Raw genomic sequence first — 20,876 nt, 5'->3', positions numbered from 1 at the left:
TGTGTGCATCATTTGGGTTTATTTTATTTTATTATTTAAATAAATTTGAACTTAACTGCATGTTTAGCCCTGTTTGTTGTTGAGGAGTGGTAACTCATCACTCATCACTTAAATCTCATCACTCATCACTCATCACCTTATTTATCATTTCTCATAAATCAAAAATTCTGAAAATGCTCTCACCTTGTTTGGCAACAAACCCACTTCTATTTTCTGCCTAAAAACTCAGAAAAACTCACATTTTTGTTGGACCCATGGGCAGACCACTGTGCAGTGCACACAGTTCTTTAATATATATATATATATATATATATAGAGAGAGAGAGAGAGAGAGAGAGAGAGAGAGAGAGAGAGAGAGAGGTGTTATGTCCAAATATTTTCATAATAAATCCTAAGTGATAAGTTATTATTGGTTATTGTTGGAGCATTTTAATATTAATTAATTAAAATGAATAAATATTACAACATAAATGTAAAAATGTGGGAGTGTATATGGAAGATAAGGAGTTAGTGAAAATATTTAATCCCACATTAAAAATGAGAGAGACTATTTTATTCTTTTAATTATGGTAATTAATGGGCTAATATGAATCGAATCAGATATTGGGCTAGATACGTGCGCAAGGGTGAGGTGAAGGGTGGAGGTATCAACAATGAAAAAGTCACCTACATCCTCACTGACAAGAATCCATCAAAAGTTTATACTAATGAGATGAGTGAGGAAGAATATAGTCTCCATCAAGAAAAAATAGATAAGTATACAAAAGATAAATAAAATTGGTGCTCTTATCTTTTGAATTGTCTTGCCGATAATTTCTATGATTATTATGATACAACTTATAATTCTGCCAAGAAAATTTGGAAAACTTTATAAAGCAAGTATGATACGGAGGAGGCTAGTGCAAAGAAGTATGCTGCTAGTAGATTTTTCTATTACCAAATGGAGGATGGAAAATCGGTGCTGGAACCAAATAATTGTGGCAGAATTGAGATCCAAAGGCGTAAAGATTGGAGACAATTTGGTGGTAGCTGGCATGGTTGATAAACTACCACAATCTTGGAGAGAGTTCCAAAACATTTTGCGGCACAAACAAAAAGAGACATCCTTGGAGACTTTGATCACACGTATTTGTGTGGAGGAGGAGGCTAGACAACAAGATGCAGTCATGACACAAAAGAGCAATGTTAATTCCACCACAAAGGTAAACCTTATTTCAGCCGTTAATAATATGCCCAAAAATCAATTTCTTAGAAATGGTCAATTGAAGCCTAAAAAAAGAGTTTTCAAAAATAATAGACCTCAAGAAAGGGGAAACCCGAATAAAAATTACAATAAGAACCAAATACCCCCTTCACAAGATCAATTTAATAGATCCTATTTTTTCTGTTGCAAGAGTGAGCATATTGCTCGATTTTGCAAATTTCAAAAACGTGAATCTGTCCAGCAGGCTAACGTAACCGAAGAGCTTTTAGTAGCTATGATTATAGACATCAATATGGTGCAATATGTTGAAGGGTGATGGGCAAATTCTGGTACTAATAAGCACGTCTGCTATGACAAAAATTGATTCAAGTTGTACACTCCTTTTGAAGAAGAAAAAACTATTATGCTTGGTGACTCTAGCAAAACCAAGGTTCTTGGGAGTGGTGAGATTGATTTGAAATTCACTTTTGAACGTGTGCTAATATTGAAAGATGTACTTTACATTTTGTCCATGAGGAAGAATTTGATGTCAAGTTTTTTGCTTAACAAGGCTGGCTTCAAATAAACTATGGAATCTGATAATTATGTAATCACTAAAAAGATATTATTTGTAGAACTTCTTGATAGGAGGGCAGTTTAACACCTTTAGTTACTATAACATTGTCTTCCCTTCTTTATTGAAATTCTTACATTGTCTCCATCAAGAGGTAAAACTGCACTTATCTATGTGTTGCATGCAGATAAAGCTCCACTCATCCTTTTGTGCTTATCATTGGGTCTACTTAACTGTTCACTAAAAGCTATCTTTATTTTATTTTCAGCTCTCTCTTTTGTGGCTGAAGAAATTGTGAGGAACAAGGTGAAGAACACAAGTTAACTTAGGATTTTTTTTCTAAAAGTTGTAAATTTAGCTTGAGCAAAGTAAGTATATTCTAGTTAAAAACTTATAAAACTTTATATATACTTGTGATGTTGAAAATTTGTTTTGTGGTGGGTTGTTATGTTGGAGCAAGCAGGCGGCTTGCATGGTGTTATAAGATGGCTTAAATTCATATTGGGAGTGTTTTTAATTTCTTGCAAATATGAATGAAACTTGTTGATTAGTAGCAATTGTGTTCCTTTATTCAATTTTAATACTTGTAAGCATTATAGTTGTGATGTTGGAAATTTGTTTTGTGGTGGGTTGTTGTGTTGGAGCAAGTGGGTGGCTTGCATGATATTATAAGGTGGTTTAAATTCATATTGAGAGTGTATATTTGTGTGTGCAATGTATATTTATTTAAGTATTAATATAAACTTGTGCATTCATGAATAAGATAGAACTTTATCTAAGTAGCTTATAGACTTAGATATTAGAATACATTATGCATGAGTTGTCCTTATTTTACTAAAGTAGCATTCATTTTGTAATTGTAGTGAAACATGGATAAAAGTTGGATGACAATGGGTAAGACACCCGATGGCAGATTATGTCATCCATATATTGAAGGGGTCAATGCATTTATTAATTCCGCAAGAGTGGTTGTGGACTTGAGTGGTAATATTCCGTGCCCGTGTATTCACCGTGTGAATTGCTATTGACAATCTCCTCAAACTGTGCGTATCCCTTTGCTTCATCATGGAATTATGCAATCTTACATTAATCAGTATAATCATGGAGAACCTCGTGTATTGAACGAGAACATTCATGATAATGAAATGTCGGATAGTGATCATATGGATGGTATCGATGCCTTGGTAGATGACCAAATTAGAGGGGAACCAAGAAATACAACCTAAGATGAAGAGGTGCGTCATTTTGACAAACTTGAGGAAGATGCAAAGCGTGAGTTGTATCCGGGTTGCGCTGATTATAGTATCTTTAAGTTTGTTATTGAGATGTTGAATGTAAAGGTAATGACCAACTTGAGTAATAAGGGATTTGATATGATGCTAGAATTGCTAACAAAGGTTTTACCAAAAGGTAACTTGGTTCCAAGGTCAACTTATGAAGTAAAGAAGATATTACGTGATTTGGCCATGTCATACGAGCATATAGATGCATGTAAAAATGATTGTGCACTATTTTGGAAGGAAAATGAAAACCTTGATAAATGTCTGGTGTGTGAGGCGCCTAAGTACAAAGATACACGTACCCAAGGTAAAAAGATTCCTCACAAGGTATTGCGTTACTTCCCGTTGACACTGAGACTAAGGAGATTGTACATGTCAGGCCAACGAGTTAAGTACATGAGATGGTATATAGACAAACGTGTGAATGATGGGATAATGAGGCATCCGGCTAATAGTGAGGAGTGGAAGGAGTTTGATTTGCAACATCCTGATTTTTCCCTCGAACCTCGCAATGTAAGGTTGGGGTTGGCTACAGATGGATTTAATCCTTTTGGAAATATGAACAACAACTATAGTGTGTGGCCTGTCATATTTATCCCCTATAATCTACCGCCTTGGTTGGTTATGAAGGAGCCGTATTTTATGTTGTCCTTGCTTATTCCCGATCCCTATCAGCTGGAGAATGGGATTGATATTTACTTGAAACCATTGGTTGATGAGTTGAAGTAGTTGTGGGAAGAAGGTGTAGAAACAAATGGTAGGAAACTATTCTTAAAGTGCAAGAGGATCATTGTCAAGATTCTAATGCAATTCCCCTTACACAAGAGGAAATCTCAAACTTGGTTTTTAAGAAAAAATCCGATATTGTAAAAGGACTTGGCATGAGACCTTCTTCTTCTCTAATAACCACTGCCTCATCTAGTTCCTCGGTAAAGTATATTCATCGGTTAGAAAATGAGATAATTGAGCTCAAAGAGGCAAGAGTTAGGGATGAAGAGGAGTGAGCTAAAGAGCAAGAGGCGCGAGCTAAACAAGATGAGATCCAAAAGAATATTCTTAAATTTTTGAGGAGCAAGAGTTATGATGGCGGTTTTAACTATGGGGGTGGTTCATCTTCAAGTTAAATCACTTATTGGTAACACTTCATTTTTTATGTATTATTTGAAACTAATTGTTAGAAATTTTTTTTAACATAGTTAATGTTTTTACTTTACAATTTTAATGTAGTAGTGTTTTTATATTTGTGCAAATTTCTTATTGGTAGCTTTAGGGGATTTACTTTTGGCATTATTTGAAGACATATGAGGACATCTTTTGGCTTTAGGGGGTTCTAATTATATTATTTTACATTTTTTGTATTGTTGTAAAACATTTTAACTTATTGTATGTATTGCAAACAATTATTGTATGGAAGGAGTTTGAATTTGATACTTGTTTTAATTTTAATTTGTGGAATGTATGGATTGATTTTTTATAAATGTGTTGTTGAAATAAATGTGTTAATCAAATGTGAGGTTTTAATAATGTAATGACAGGTTACAAGTTAATATCAAAGTCATGAAAATAATAAAAACAGAAAATAAGTTTTAGTGACTAATTTTTTCGTCACAAATATGGCAACAAAAAATTGTTTTAGTGACGAAATATTTCGTCACTAAATGCAGTGGAATTTTGTAAGAAATGGATTTAGTGACAAAAATTTTCGTTGCTATATGTGCATGGATTTTCTTAAAAATAGTTTTAGTGACGAATTTTTTCGTCACTATATGTACCCGAAAATAGTTTTAGTGACGAAATTGTTCGTCACTAAATATGATTTAATAAACTGAAATGGTTTTAGTAACGAAATATTTGCGTCACTAAATACTGTTTTGAGCGAGGAAAACATTTAGCGACGAAACGTTTTCGTCGCTGAAAGTTTTTTTTTTATAAAAAAATTGAACTTTTAATGACGAAATTTTTTGTCACTAGGACTTTTAGCAACGGGGCTACAGTGAGGAAACGAATTTCATCACTAAAAGTTTAATTTCGTCACTAAAGGTTCTTAGTAACGAAAAACTGGACTATTAGTGACGAATTTTTTCGTCACTAAAAATACATTTTCTTGTAGTGACTTAATGGACTATCCATTTAGGCATTTTCATTCTTCAGAAACTCCTTATCTCACCATTAATTGTGTAACTCCAGCCCATCAGATTAATATCCAGCAATTAGTCTTGTAACACCCACTACATCAGAGTAATGGACCTAATTAATCAGATTAATTTGGTTAGTAATTTCATGAGGCCCATTGAGCCTATAAATAGACTCATTCAGACCCAATTCAAGTTACTACAAAAATACACTTAAAAAAAATAGAGAGGTTCTTGGCAAGGAAAGGTGTTCTTTTAGATGGAGTTTTGAGTTTGAACACTTTCTACAGAAGTTGTTATAGCCATACGACTTGTTGGGCTGTTGTATCCTGGGAGAGACAAGTCAGAGAAGGTCTGCACTGGTTACAAAGTTTAACCAACCAAGGGCTTGAATCCCCTTAAAGAGAGCGAGTATCACATTTCAGTCTAAATAGTGTTGTGTAATTTTTTTCTTTAAATAAATAATATTCAGAAATACTATTCAGTTTCTTGTTGCGTTATTTCCATTATTATTGTGTTTTCACCAACAGTTATAATTTGAACTTATTACTGAAATAACATTTTTGCCCACTAAAATTTGTAATGAAAAGTACTTTAAAAATGTTGTATACATAACATATATATATATATATATATGCAATTATTGTAGTCAATCAAGATTAAATATAAAAGGATATCCTTGCACAAGTACCATGTTAAGCCGTGCACTTTACCAATCATCAACTGCAGCTAGGAAGAAGAAAACGAATATCTTTATGGGCAATTAATAATATTTTATCACCTCAAACTATGCTCTCATTTATAATTACCACCCTAAACTTTCAAAATGTAGAATTACCACCTTAAACTATAACTTGTGTTTCACTTAATACCCTATCATCAATTGGACTGTTAATTTGAACAAAAAAGCATGTCATGTATATGAATTGTATATGTGACAACATATGAAAAGACCAAATTGTCTCTCTTTAATCCCTTAAAACAAAGGTTATGTGGCACTATGAGGGTTAAATTTGTTAAACGATTTTGTATTTAGAAATTGAAGAGAAACAATACAGTCTTTTCATATGATGCCATGTGTGCAAAGATTACGTGAATTTGCACATAACATATTTTTCAGTCCTGGTTAATAACCCAATGCACAATAAGGTGCAAAGTGAAAAACAAGCTATAATTTATGATGATAATAATATATTTTAAAAGTTTGGGGTGATAAATGTATATAGGGATTATAGTTTAGGGTACTATAATTTCCTCAAATTTTTATGCAATATATTTATGAGGGCAGAACTTGTTAGTGAAAATTATATCTCCAATAAAAAAAAAAGTGTATCAAATGTAAGTCATTGGTCTATAAAAAAAAAGTGTAAGTCATGGTTACAAGGTACGTTTGCCACTACGAGCAATGATGTTGGAAATATTGTCCGCATCCTTTGCATGAAGGTTGTTGGTCGTTTCCAGAACCGATCGAAGGATATGGTCGCTTTTGCCTCGCTCAGTAATAGGCAATGAACTCATTTGCAGGCTGTTAGAATTAAACAGAACCCTAACCTTTTTAATCAAATCCATCTGATCCTCACAATTGAAAATTGCATCGGTAGAGCCCAGTTCCACAACCCCATTTGCCCAGGGTATACACACCATGGTCTGGAGCCCCAAGGACTGCCCTTGACGAGCCCGACCGCACGGTAAGCCTGCAAGTTGGTCCGAACCCACAACCCAGATGGGGCTTGAATTGAAGAAGGCATGGCTTGGGAGGTCACCTCCTCTGACGATGGAGGAATAAAACATTGACGAATTGAAGAACCACTCGATGTTAGGGACATCATCTTCCAAAACAATCTCGTCGTCGCCATTGGACATGTCAGACCCGCCACATATCACAGAATAGAGCTTGCCAAGTGCCTTCTTCCGGAGCTCTTGTTCCACCACTACTGTTGTCGTTTTGGCTTTGTCATTGGAGTTGTTGTTTCCCCTGTAGTATCCATTGCTCCAACCCAAAATCAATGAGCCAGAGTAGTCGTACAATGACTCCCATAAGATGGCATAGGTCCAATTCTCGTGAGCCCCCTCAATTAGGGTTTGGAGGTGGTGTTGCATGGTTTCCTGGTTCAAGAGCTCCCTAGACGACTGGGATTGCATGAGGGCCATGTTGGGGTGTGTTGTGAGATCTGAGCTTTCTCCAGGTTGAAAATTATTGTCATCTACAGGTTGAACAGAAAATAATCATCTTAGGTTGACGTTCAATTGATGGAGTTGGAAAATTAACTAATCTCTAGTTTCAACTTTCAATTAATTGTAAATCAATAAGTCTAGCGTTCCAACTTCCAACATATTTCACAACTACCATAATATCGATAAATAATAAAATAACATTGACGGTAGGCTATGTAAGAAGTATGAAAGCACGAACACCATGAAACAAGATCAAGAATAGGACTCGACACTTCTATCCTATAATTTTATTTATTTATAGGAATATTTCATTTTTATATATAAGTTTTCATAATAAATTACAATGATCAAAATCTTTAAAAATATATGTGAAATTAAAGGAATTGTTTAATAAATAAAAAAATTTATATTCTCTCAACATAACGAAAACACACATGTAGAAGTTTTCACGTCATGCATAGCACAAACACTCGTACCAAACAAGAACATGTTGAGAATTTTGAAGTGGTTATGCTTCTTATTGTAAGAATCAATAATGTATTAACTCAATAAATATGAAAATATTGTGTGGCATTACTTTAGTAGAAATTAAGAATTAAATTGAGGTGATTGTGCTGAAGAAGACTCACCCATTGACTTAGGAGTAGAATCTAGCGCTTTTTGGACCAAAGTAGGCATACGGATAAATTCTGTTTTCCTTGTTTTATTTCTCTTGGTTGAAGACTGATCATGGGTTGAAGCAGAAGCACAACTCTCAGGCCATGGGACCGAAATATACCAATCCATTGGTGGTGGCGGTAGTGTGGAGGCTGAGTATTCAAATGACAAAGAAGAGTCTTTGTTGCTTCTCCGAATGTTTGACTTCCGGGACCTTATATGAGGATTCAATACATTTGAAGGGAAATTCCCATGAATGGTATGCAAACTATTTGCTACCGACAAGTTTGGTGAGAAAATTGACAGCGGGGAATAAAATAATTTTGGTGGTGACATTGAAGATGCTGTGCCAGTGGTGGAGGTAGTAGCTGTTGAATCATATGAGAAAGACTCATCACTTGTCTCGGAGGTGGTAGCAGCTGTGAGGTCACATGAGAAAGACTCTTCACTTGTCTGAGAATTCGATATATTTACACGGACAGAAGATTTTATTGAATTAGAATAAGAGAATTGTAGAAGGGGAGAAGGAGGAGGAAGAGGTGCTAGTGGTGTAACTGGTGGCCTTGGAGGTGATATGTTGATGGTGGCAGCAGCAGTAATTGTGGTGATGGGTGGGATTTCGTATGAAAAAGAAGACTCCTCACTTGCCTGAGAGTATGACGTCCCTGTCCTTGTTTGGGAATTTGATTTGTATATATGGAAATGAGATTGTGAATAAGAATTTGCTCCATCAGTGTCTAGAGAATTTGCTACCGACCTTTCTGGTGGGAAGATTGAAAAAATGGAATATGAGTCTTTAGAAAGTGGTGGAAGCGGTGGCGTTGGAGGTCTTGTGTTGGTGGCAATAGCGGGTGAGACTTCGTATGAAAAAGAGGATTCCTTACTTGTGAGAGACTTTGACTTGGTAGAACTTATTTCAGAACTCGATTTATATGCAGGGAAATAAGATTGTATTGAACGAGAATAAGAATTTTTATGAGCGCTGAATGAACTGTTTGTTTCAGACTTGTTTGGTGGGAAAATTGATTGTATGGAATAAGAGACTTGAGAAAGTGTTTCATTAGATTTTGAACTCCCATATTCAGACTTAGATGGTCGGAAGATTGACCATATGGAAAGAGAGAATCGCCGCGTCTTAGTAGCTGACGAACCACTAGTCGGAGACTTGTTTGGTGGGAAGATTGATGGTATGGAAGTAGAGAATAGTGAAAGCGTTTTCTTAGATGCTGAACTGCCAGAACGAGACTTTTTTGATGGTAAGAATGAGGATATAGAGCGTGTAAATTGTCGAAATTTGTCTTTTCTAATTGGGCTACTTGGCTCAGATTTGGTGGAATTGGTCATTTTTGATTCCATTGATGAACCCAAAGGTGGAGGATTTCTAACGTTTGATTCCATGGAAGGAGCAATGTTCCGGTTTGATAGAAAGAAGGATGCTTTAAAGAGATTGCAAGATTCAGAAATTCCTTAAAGTTTTCATATTTCTTGTTATATCCCTATCATAAAATAGACATAACTAATTAACAATTATGAAATCAAATTACGGATGAATTCCAATCGTCTCATTTGACTAAGACTTGCTTTCAATCCCCAGCTACAACAGGAGCTTTTAGACCAATCTTGGCTGCAGTTGGTATTTGGTTGGGATAAGTGTGCTCGAAAGTCTCCGATTAGTACAATAATTCCAAATGTACTAATTCCAAATCTTAGATGTAACGAAAATGAACAAAAGTCTTCATGCGAAGCAGAAAGAATCCACAGGAAACTTTCTAGCCTCTTCTTTTTAATCCCTACGAAATTCCGTTGCAGCTTCGCCTTCTCCATGAGAGTGCCACCGATGTTAAAGTTGTTGTGTGCTTGTATGTGATAATCGAATGGTGCACAAAAGCATTAAAGAACTCAACACAAAAAAGAAGCTCCGTAGTCTTTCTAGCTGACATGTCTCTGTCCAGTACACACGACAGAGTAGTAGGAATTCCACTTTCTAATCCTTCCATTTCTAATCTCTTCACTCTTTTCATTTTCCAATAGTCAAGTCGCTGTCTGGTACTACATTATCTAACTAAAGGATAACTATTAAGTGGCTGTCTGATACTAGATTGGGGTATTTTTATATATTTAAATATTAATAAAATGGTATTAATTTGACTATATTGAGATATTTTGATATATTAATTTGTCTACATTGAGATTTTTTTTATTCACCAAAAAGAAAAAGGAGATATTTTATATATTTAAATATTAATAAAATGGTATTAATTTCACTTTGTATATCCTAATATTTTTTCACTTAAAGCCAGAGGGCAACAGATGACTATCCATTTCAGCAGCACCAACCAGGGCGGGTGAAAAGAGAGAAAAAAAGTGTTATGTACCATTGAAAGAGGACACTGGGGTGGGATATCAGTATGGTTCACATATTTCTAGTGCAAGGAACTTAAGCTAAATAAATACTATTACTATCAATAAATAATATTGACTCACAATATATATGTGTGTGTGTGTGTGACCCATTCATTACTGCACTAATGAATTTTTAAACATCAATTTCAACATTTGCTTCTCCAAATGTCAAGCACAAAGACAAATTTGTTAGTTTTGGGATGTGTATGAGATTTTTTAAATAAGATTAGTGGTACCATATATTGGACTATGAAGCTTTATGCATCTAATCTAGCACTAGATGTGTTTGTCATACCAAATCTTACCTAAATACGGTTGTTTGAGTATGTTAATTAGTATGAAACACTAGATACAAATAATGAATATAGACTATCGATTGGATTAATATATAAAAGGAAGAAAAAGAAATCATCAACCATAAAATAAATCAATAGATATTCAAGTTAGATAGAAATGAAAAGAAATTGAGGTAAAATAAAATTGAAAAGGGAGAAGAAGAAATGGAGTAGAGAGATTAAAGAGAGTTAGTATGAGACTATGAGAACTTTCACTGACACTGAGTGATAAGGTAGGTGGCTGCAAAGAAGAAAATTGGAAAATGCAAATTGAAAAGGTGAAGCTTCTAGATATAGGAAGCTACAGCCCAACAGAAACTTATAAAAGTTGGGTTGTGTGATGATGTGTTGGGGGAGGAGAGATGGAGAAAGACTAACAAAAGGTCAAAATTGTTAAACAAATTTGAATGAAAAAATGACTCATGAGGGCCAGTCAGTTTCATTTGGAGGGGCCAGCTCTTAGTATTAATATTATTATTTTTGCGATGCAAAGGAATAGATCAAATTCTAAGACCATTAGCATTGGATGAATCCGAATTATTCAAAGAGAGTTTGAAGACTAGTGCAAATTTTAATAAAACAACATTCTTTTAGACTTTTCTCTATCAAATTTATCTAAAATATGCCTAAGATCCAGCGAGAAACTTCCTTAGAATATCTTACTCGGCTGCTCCTTGTATGTATAAGGCCATATGCCTCATGTGAGAATAGTTGAAGCCTAAAGTAGTTATCAGTGTTAAAAAAATAAAATAAAATAAAATAAAAAATCATGAAAAATGAAATTTTCTGATTGCGTATGTCTCTACTGACAATCTTCCTCATTATGTTCAGACACTATGCAATTGAGAAAGAAAAATATGACTAAAAAATAGTTACACCATTATGACTTCTCCAACAATGAACAACCAGAATCTAATAATCTAATTAAATGTCTGAGAGCACACCTCAATGTCAGTCATGTTGGAACATACAGATGCTACCAACAAGTTCCATACAGAAAGTTCTGGCTTCATTCCTTGGCTAATCATTTCCTCCAACCACAAAATAGCTTCGTATTGCCTACCCACAGAGCAAAGACCCCTGATAAGTATATTATAAGTATCAACACAAGGCCAATATGATTTGATTAACATCTCCTGCAACACTTGACTTGCTTCAAGATATCTACTTTCACAACATAACCCATCAATTAAAATGCTGTAAGTTTCCTTGTCTGCATTGCAACCCAACTTCTTAGCCGTTTTCTTCAAATACTCAACAGCAAGGACCAATTTCCTCTCATTACACAATCCTTTCAGCACAATATTATATGCCCTAACATTTGGTACACAATTTCCCTCCATTTCCTCTTCAATTACCTTCACTGCTGCATCAACATTCCCTCCCCTACACAATGCTGCTACCTTTGATTCATAAATCAAGTTTGTTGGCCTAAATCCTGTTTCTTGCATTTGAATGAGAATTTTGTTAGCCTCACTAATCTTACCTTCATTGTAAAGATCAACAGCCATAGCACTATAACTAACCAAACTGGGAATCCCACCTCTGATCAAAGCTTCATTAATCAAACGCTTGGTGCCTTCTATATCTTCACCAGTACTACACTGACTGAGGTCAAGATGGTGGAAACATCGCTTAGGAGCCTTCAGCCCCTTCCTTAAAATCTTACCAAGAATTTCCACAGCCTTTTCAACTTGCCAATTATCACATAAAGTATATAACAAGGTTCTATAGACTACAATATCCTCACCACTACCCTTCTGAGAGATCCTCCAAAACATTGAATACAACAAATGGGTGGCCTCATTCAACCTCCTTTCTTCACACAACCCTTTCATTAGAATCCGATAACTTTCCTTATTTGGATAGCAACCTTGATAATTCATCTCTAGGAAGACTTGCAATGCAAGAACAGAACAACCCCTCTGGCACAGAGCATCCATGAGCAAGTTCAAGGAACGAACCCGAGACTTGACTTCCCACCCATAAGAGCTTTCTAAGAACAAACGATGAGCAGCTATAAGCTTAGATTCATTGACCAATATCTGCAACAGGGTATTGAAAGATTCTGTCCTATTCACGCAGTTGAACTGAGGAATGCTTTTAAAAAGAGAGACAGCTTCATCTAGCAATCCAGCTCTTGCAAAGGTTTTGATTGCATTAACAAAGACTGAATCTTTACATTCACATGAATCTTCTTTCATCCAGTCAATCACCTCTTTCATCTCACAAATCCGGCCTGCATTTCCTAGGATGCCAATAATGGTGGCATAGACTGGACCACTATGACCGTAATTGGGGAACTTGTATTTGGCTTCCTTGAAGATTTGGATTGCTGTTAATGGGTTTTTCTGGTTCCGCATAATTTGAGAAAGATGAGTCGGTGTCAAAAGTCTTGGCCATGTCACAATCATGGTGCTTTAACATTTGCTAAATCTACTCAATCATACCTCCAACAACTGCTACATCATTGAAACAATGAGTCCTGAAAGATAAGCATATAAGTCAGCACTGAATAGCAAATTTGTTAATCTGCATGAACACATGATATATAAGAAATCCAAAACTCAAAAGTGAATGTTGGCTAGTTATTGTGCATAAGCTTATGATTGCATTCTTTGTGTAAACAAATAATAATAATTGCTTGCATGAGTTCACTTATATTGAATTTTTATCTAGGCCAGATCTTTCTTTGGCATAATATAGAACCATTAACATGCAGAGCCTTTGTATATTTATGTTTGGGACAAAATGAAATAACACGGTGACTATAATAAGGATACCTGAACTCCAACAAATATGTCAGAGTCAGAAAGAGACCTTGTAAGTACATACAATATTTAAGTACATTTACATAAGCATTTCATCAATCACATGAAGTGAACCTACGACTATTTGCTAAAACTCATATAAAATATAACATAAAATGTCAAATGTGAGCCAAACCAATATGAAACATTAAAAAGATATGTAAAAAATTGAAAAAATATAAAATAAGGAATGCATGAAGCAATAATATATGCAACTAGCTTGTAATCCTTAATGGAGGTGGTTAGTGAATAATAAAATTCTTAATCAACCTCAAATGAAAATATCTTCCATGACATTACCAAATCATTATATTTGAATGAACAAACTAGTAGTTAAGGTAGAAACCAGAACTGGTACCAAAGGTCCATTAATTTCAATGAGCAAAATATATACATATAAAAGACAGAAGCAATAACGAATGTCAGCTTAATTTATGCTTCAGTTTTATCAACCCTTTATAATTATTTATTTATTTATTTATTGATAGATAGATAGATAGATAAAAACCCTTTATAATTGAGTTCAGTAAAACAGAATGAATACCACAGCTGCCCACTGGAAACACAGTTGTTTTCCAAAACCAGTCAGCCCCCACAGCAATAAAATATTCATTTCGAAGCCCTAAACAGAACATGGAATGATCATGAGGCTAATATAATTCAACACCACCACTCTTTCTGTCTTTCATCAGTTGGCTTTCCATTCAGGAAAGATTGCCTAATAGGCTTCTTGAATGGGGATATGAGAGTCATGAACATTTGTTCATCGTGCGTTCTTTCACTCATAGCGATTTCATGGCATGAAGATTTCAAGTGGGATGTTGATAACTTACAGAGGAAATATTTCAGATCCTCTTTGTGTAAAGTGAAGTTGGCTGCAATAATATCTACACTGTATTTTGTTGTATTGAGCTTATCAATAATACCTCATCTGATTCATCCAAAAAACAAAAAATTTTGCATAAACAAACAATGTTTTCCAAGTTTTACACTATTTCTTCCCCAAATCTGAGCCTCACTCTCCACAACCCTCCCCTCTCACTACTACCCTCACATCCTCTAATTCCCTTTCCTCTTTCTCTGAATCCAAACCCCAAATACAACAACATCAACAAGTACAACATCCAGAGGATTCTATTTTATATTCTCTGCATTGCTCTCCCTCATGTCCCCATATGGTCCAAAACCCAAAATATTTTTTCCCTATTCGACATGCATGGCTCACTGCATTCTCTGCATTGTTCTCCATTATAATGATTTTTACATATCAAAACACTAGCGTTCTATCAAATTTGTCAAAGGTTACACATATAAAGTTAAACCATGTTGGACCAGACATTTAACATAAACTCAACATAGCAACATAACAAACGCAACTCTGAGGCAGTCTGTCAAACATCTAGCAGATAAGACTGATATTTTTACACAGAAAAGAAAAACGAAATGTGGACGACATAAAAGGAATTCTGACTTACAAAGAGAAACCCTTTTTTCACTATAAAGGAATGAAAACAAAAAAAATCCAGCAACAAAAACCCCAACAAATCCAGCAATGGCAATTAAGAAAAAGCAAAAGATAGAGACCAGCTGGAGAGAAAGGGAAAAGAAACTCACCGGCGCCGTCGCCGTCGCCGTTGCCTTGGACCTGATCTGGCCGAGCTGGAGCCATCAACGGTGAGCATCAACGGTGAAAGCGTTTTGAGTTTTGGTGAAACGTTGTCGTTGCAGATGGTTTTGGTGAAACGGCCAGTTCAGTTCAGTTCAGTGGGCCTGGTTTAGTGGAATTCAACCGCGTCGTACGACTCGTATTGTACAATTTGTGCGGAGATTCTGGCATTTTACCTCTAATTTTTTTATAAAATTAACAATATGTCCTTGTTTGCAAACTATATAGTAGCATGCTTCTATTTTTATACTCGATTATTTTAAAATTAAGTTTCAATTAAATATTTGATTAGTAGAAAATCGAGTTATGCCCGATCAAAGTTAAAAAAATAAATAAAATAAAAAATAAAATAAAATTGAATGGAACTCGAGTTTCAGGAAATCAAGTTCTATGCAAAATTTTTTTTTATAAGTGTAATCGCCCTGTACTTTAGGGAACCTTATAGTGGCGTTTTTAAGTCCTATAGTGACGTTTTAAAGCCCTATAGCGGCGTTTTCCTGCAAATTTTTTTTTTTTATAAGTGTGATCGTCCTATACTAGGTTCAGGGAGCCTTATAGTGGCGTTTTTAAGCCCTATAGTGACGTTTTAAAGTCCTCTAGCGGCGTTTTCCTGCAAATTTTTTTTATAACTGTGATCGTCCCATACCAGGTTCAGGAAGCCTTATAGTGACGTTTTAAAGCCTTATAGCGGCGTTTTCTTGCAAATTTTTTTTTTTAATAACTGTGATTGCCCGATATCAGGTTCAGGGAGCCCTGTAGTGGCATTTTTAGGCCCTATAGTGATGTTTTAAAACCCTATAGTGGCGTTTTAGAACTCGATTTTCATAAAATCGAGTTCCATGCAATTTTTTTTTTTTTTTTATTTAAGTTTGATCGGGCATAACTCGATTTTCTACAAATCGAATATTTCATTGAAATTCGATTTTAAGATAATTGAGTATCAAAATAGGGATATATCCCTATATAGTTTCGAAAAAGGGGTATATTGCTAATTTTTAAAAAAATTAAGGGCAACATGCTAGAATTCCCCAATTTATGCTACTATATTCTTGTTTCTCCTCATTACATTATCTTCTCTTTTTTTTTTTTTTGGTAGCTACATTATCTTCTCTTTACTTTCTTTTAAATCAAATGCAATAACAAACTACACATGCTTGTTTTATAAAAAGTTTAAGGAAATTAGAATAAATTCTATAGAGTAAATCTTTAGTTTCTATCAATTTATTTAAGAGGAACATTTCTAAAACCTCAAGCGGTACTACAACAATCAACTAGGAACTAAACCTTTTTTTTTTTTTTTGGGGGGGGGTGCAAACGGTTGGGGTCGCACTTGTAGGGTGGAAACCTGAAATTTTTTTTTAAAATGTACAATGTTATATTGCTAATGTTGAAATTATTTTCATGTAAATTGAATAATTGTTGATATTATTAGGATATTAATAAATTTTGATCTCGCAACTTACATTGCCTTCCATTGCATCATTAGAGCATCAGAAATGGAAAGGCTAAATGCCAAAATAAAATCTCCTTTTACCATTCAAACCCCAAAACCTACTCCATTAGGCGTTGTAAAATGCAAGTATTGTAAAAAAAAATACAATTGTGCTATAGTGCGATTCTAAATGTAGAATCGCATTGTAGCTCAATGGTAAAAACAAAAATTATATTTTAATCAGTTTGGTCTTCTCTCTCCTCTCTCTGTAGATCATAATCTTTCTCTCTTTCTTCTTCTTCTTGCTCTCTCTTTTTCAACGAAATGGAGGCAATGGCATGGAGGCTCGATCAGAAAAGCTGTGGTGGAGGCGTGGAGGTCGTGAGCTTGTTCTTAGGTTTCTGGCGTGGGTTTGTTCATGGGTTTCTGGCGTTTGGGTGGTGTTTGGGTTGGCGGTTGGGTGGTGGGTGTGGACCCGCAATCACTTTCTTGATTGGCATCGAGCATTGCTTCTTTTTCTTGGCCTCCAAACCCAAACCCCAATCTTGAATAGAAAAGACAAAGCCCATGACCTTTTCTTGCACAACCATTGCCCTCTATTTCTTGGTTTCCAATTCCAAACCCCAATCTTGATCATCATCATGTCCAAATCTTGGTCTCTTTTGAACAGCAACGCTCTTGACCTTTTCTTGGAAAAAGATTGGCTTCCTAAGAGCCTTCTCTTGTATCAATCTTGCAAACTTGTCAAATTTTTCTATTTCTAAAGATGCAACCTCAACCAAGGTGTCAAAAGAGAACCAAATGGGAGTAACAGAGCAAGAGTTAGGTGGTTTTTTGGGTGGGATTTTTGTCAGTCGTTTGATCTTGTGGGGCTTTGGATTTTCATCAAGATTAGAACCCACGTCCAAATGGGGTTTAGCGTTAGCAGGAAGTTTTGGTAGAAACCCATAATCCCTCTTCCTCTTGACATTCAAAATTGGAATTTGGGGATGGGATTGGGGTTTAGAATTAGCAAAGTTTGATCTTTTTTTGTGGTCACCGTATGGGTTTGTTGGTGGTGCTGTGTTGGCATTGGATTGTGTGTGTGTGTTTTTTTTGGTCCACCTACTTGGGTTTGTGGTTGTGGCTGGTGGGCTAACGGTGGATTTTTTTTTTTTTTTTTTTTTTTTTTTTTTTTTTTTTGGTGTTGATGATAGATTATGGGTTGCTGGTGGTGGTGGTGGTGTCAGGTGTGTGTAGTGCGGCGATGGTGGTGATTGTGGTTGTTGAACAGAAATAAAGAGAGAGAAAGAATAAATAATGTGTTGTATTGTAAATGATGGTAATTGTGGGATATATTATTTTATTGTGTAAAAATATCATTTTAATGAGTAGAATAGGAAAATAAAAGTTGGGATGCTAAGTGTATTGTAAAATGGTATAGTATAATTGATAAAGTAACTTTTTAGGGGGGTAAAATAAGATGAGATATGAAACCTGGATGTGGATGCTCTTGACAGGAATTGCTGAACGGCGTTAAAAATATTAAAAATTGTCTGATAGAGTGGCTCTCTTCTCTCTCATGGAGTATGAGAAACTCTCTCTTCTCTCATGGAGATGGCGAAGGAAGAGAGGCCCTATTATGATACCGCAATTTTGGAAGGAGGATTCATGCTTACAAACAAAAAAAGAAAAAAAGAAAAAAAAAGGCTTTTGAAAGGAGGATTCAGCACATGCGATAAGTTTTGGAAGCTTTTGTTTGGCCGATGCCGAACCACCCAAATGATGTCATACAATTGTCCTCCAACTGCTCTTAGAACGGCGAGCCTCACCGCAGCAGCTACCACCAACAACAACGATTATCATGGCTCTACCACCCAATAAATCTTCTCATCCTTCCGCGAATGCCTCACTCCTCCACTGCTGCCGCCACAACCATCACATCAAAGAGTTTGACTTCTTTCAAAAACCAATTCTGCATTTACTGGTTTGTGGAAAGGGAAATAATTTTTTCTCCAATGCAAAGCATTCTAATAGGGTTTGATGTGGGAGTAATATTTTTCTTGGATTTATTTATGTTAGGTTATGGAAGTTAGTAGCTTTATTGGAGTTAATTCTATAGTAAAATTCTTTCAATTATCTTTTCTTTTCTTGCAATTTGGTTCTGCTGTGAATTGAAAATTATTGATTTGGACATCTTCATAGGCAAAATAATGGAATTGCTAAATCTGGTTTTCGGAACTTGTGGCAATACTGTGGGTATTGAATTAGAATTGAAGGAATTTTTAATATTTAACGCCGGTTATATGAACCGTTAAGTAAACACATGGCAAAATTGAACCTAAGGGATACGACATAAGGTATTGTATTTAAATTTTGCCACATATATATATATATATATTAAATAGTAAGAATAAGAGAAAAGACAAATCAAGTTATTAATTGTTACAAATGTAGCGATTGTTTATCCATATAAATTATACTATTTTGTGCATGATGTGGAAACAGTCTTGCTGTCAGTAATACCGACTTTGGAGAGAAGATCAGAAGCATATTTAGCTTGGGAAAGATAGTATCCATCAGAGGATGAGGTAACCTCAAGCCCAAGAAAATAGCTGAGAGTGCCCAAATCTTTCATCTCAAAATGCTAACTAAGGAAGTGCTGAAGAGAGCGGATACCTGCAGAATCATCTCCAGTAATAATCATATCATCAACATAGAGAAGAATAAGAGTGATACTAGCAGAGGATCTTCGGACGAAGAGAGCAGTGTCATGAGGACTCGAAGTGAAACCCTGTTGAGCAACAACTGAACTAAACTTTTCAAACCAAGCTTGAAGAGCCTGTTTAAGGCCATAAAGAGCACGACGAAGGCGACAAACTTGACTGCCTGAGTGTGGATAGCCAAGGGGTAGGTGCATGTACACTTCTTCTTAAAGGTCTCCATTAAGGAAAGCATTCTTCACATCTATCTGATAAAGAGGCCAACGACGAACAGCAGCCACAGCAATGAGACATCTGACAGATGTAAGGCAAGCAACATGGTATCAGAGCCTTTCCTTTGATTTTTTTGGTTCCTGTGGACATCTCCGGCGTTCTTCCGCTGCCCTTGCCTTCATCCAATAGTCACTGTCAGAAGCGAGTCACCGTCGTCACGCCCATAACCCTAAAACACTCGGATTTCGTCAGTTTGTTGATCAAACCACCAAAGTAAAGGCACACATTGACAGATCTGACAGTCCCGAGCAAAACCGAACCGAGAACGGCCAGAAATCACCTCTCACGCACCTCTATGTGCCGGCTGAAGTTTCTGCTGCTCGATCACGCGCTTTCACGCACATCCACGCGCCTCCACGCGCCGTCCACCTTTCACATGCGCTGGCAACGCGCTTCCACGCGCCTCCACGAGCTTGCTCCGTATCGCGTCTTGCCACGTCAGCCCTAAGGTGATGTCACTCAGCCACGTCAGCATCCCATGTCAGCACCAGCTGTTGACCGTTGACTAGACCGTTGACCGTTGACCGTTGACCGTTGACTTCGACCAAAGTCAAAAATTTTCAACAGGACCTGTCTTGCTCAGTTTTTTGCGTAGATTCCGATTTTGGGCTCCGTTTCTGTATTTGAGGTCTCTAAATCTCATTTTTTGATCATTTTCTTCATTATGGCTCAACAAAATGAACGCGACAACATACGTCCTATCACCATTATATTGGATGGTCCTACTAGCTATCATGCATGGTCTCAGAATATGACTATTTTTCTCAAGGGTCGTAAACTGTGGAGATATGTGACTGGTTCAATTCCTAAGCCAGTACCAAACCCTAAGTCCAAAGTCACAGCTGCTGAAGAGTCTTCCACGACTACTGTTACAACAGATGATTATGAAGATCGCCTAGAGGAATGGAAGAGTATTCAAGGTAAGATTTTGTCTTGGTTTATTAATACCTTTATTCCCTCAATTCATAATCTTCTTCCACGTCTTGAGACTGCTGAGGCTGCTTGGAAGTTTTTGGCCGATCGCTATAATTGTACTAATGATTCAAGCTTGGAGTTCCACATTGAATTAAAACTTTATTAAATGCGCCAAGAGACAGGTCAGTCTATTTCTGATTTTTATTCTCAGACTTCTACTATGTGGGAACAACTCTCTGCTGCAGATCCTCCACTAGTGTGTTCTAAGGACATTGAGCTCTTTGTCAAATATCGGGATCGCCGTAGATTTATGCACTTCATGATGGGTTTGTGTGAGGA

General features: G+C 36.0%; 1 protein-coding gene across 2 annotated transcripts; it reads right to left on the bottom strand.

Moving 5' to 3' along the window:
- Positions 1 to 6,328: 6,328 nt before the first annotated feature.
- LOC112032417 (pentatricopeptide repeat-containing protein At1g05600-like) lies at positions 6,329 to 15,387 on the bottom strand. Of its 2 annotated transcripts, XM_024065182.2 has the most exons (3): positions 15,164 to 15,387; positions 11,684 to 13,224; positions 7,173 to 7,373 (listed from the first exon to the last, which is right to left on the bottom strand). In XM_024065182.2, the coding sequence occupies exons 2-3, from the start codon at positions 13,151 to 13,153 to the stop codon at positions 7,281 to 7,283; spliced, it is 1,563 nt and encodes a 520-aa protein (XP_023920950.2). In that variant the 5' UTR covers positions 13,154 to 13,224; positions 15,164 to 15,387; the 3' UTR covers positions 7,173 to 7,280. The 2 variants fall into 2 exon arrangements, with proteins under 2 accessions (XP_065617547.1, XP_023920950.2); XM_065761475.1 differs by lacking the exons at positions 11,684 to 13,224; positions 15,164 to 15,387 and adding an exon at positions 7,974 to 9,482 and having other exon boundaries at positions 6,329 to 7,373.
- Positions 15,388 to 20,876: the final 5,489 nt, after the last annotated feature.

Source organism: Quercus suber, unplaced genomic scaffold, assembly GCF_002906115.3.
Source record: "Quercus suber isolate HL8 unplaced genomic scaffold, Cork oak 2.0 scaffold_415, whole genome shotgun sequence".
NCBI classification, from domain to species: Eukaryota; Viridiplantae; Streptophyta; class Magnoliopsida; order Fagales; family Fagaceae; genus Quercus; species Quercus suber.
The sequence above is the reverse complement of the archived record's forward strand: the minus strand, read 5'-3'. Positions and strand labels throughout refer to the sequence as shown.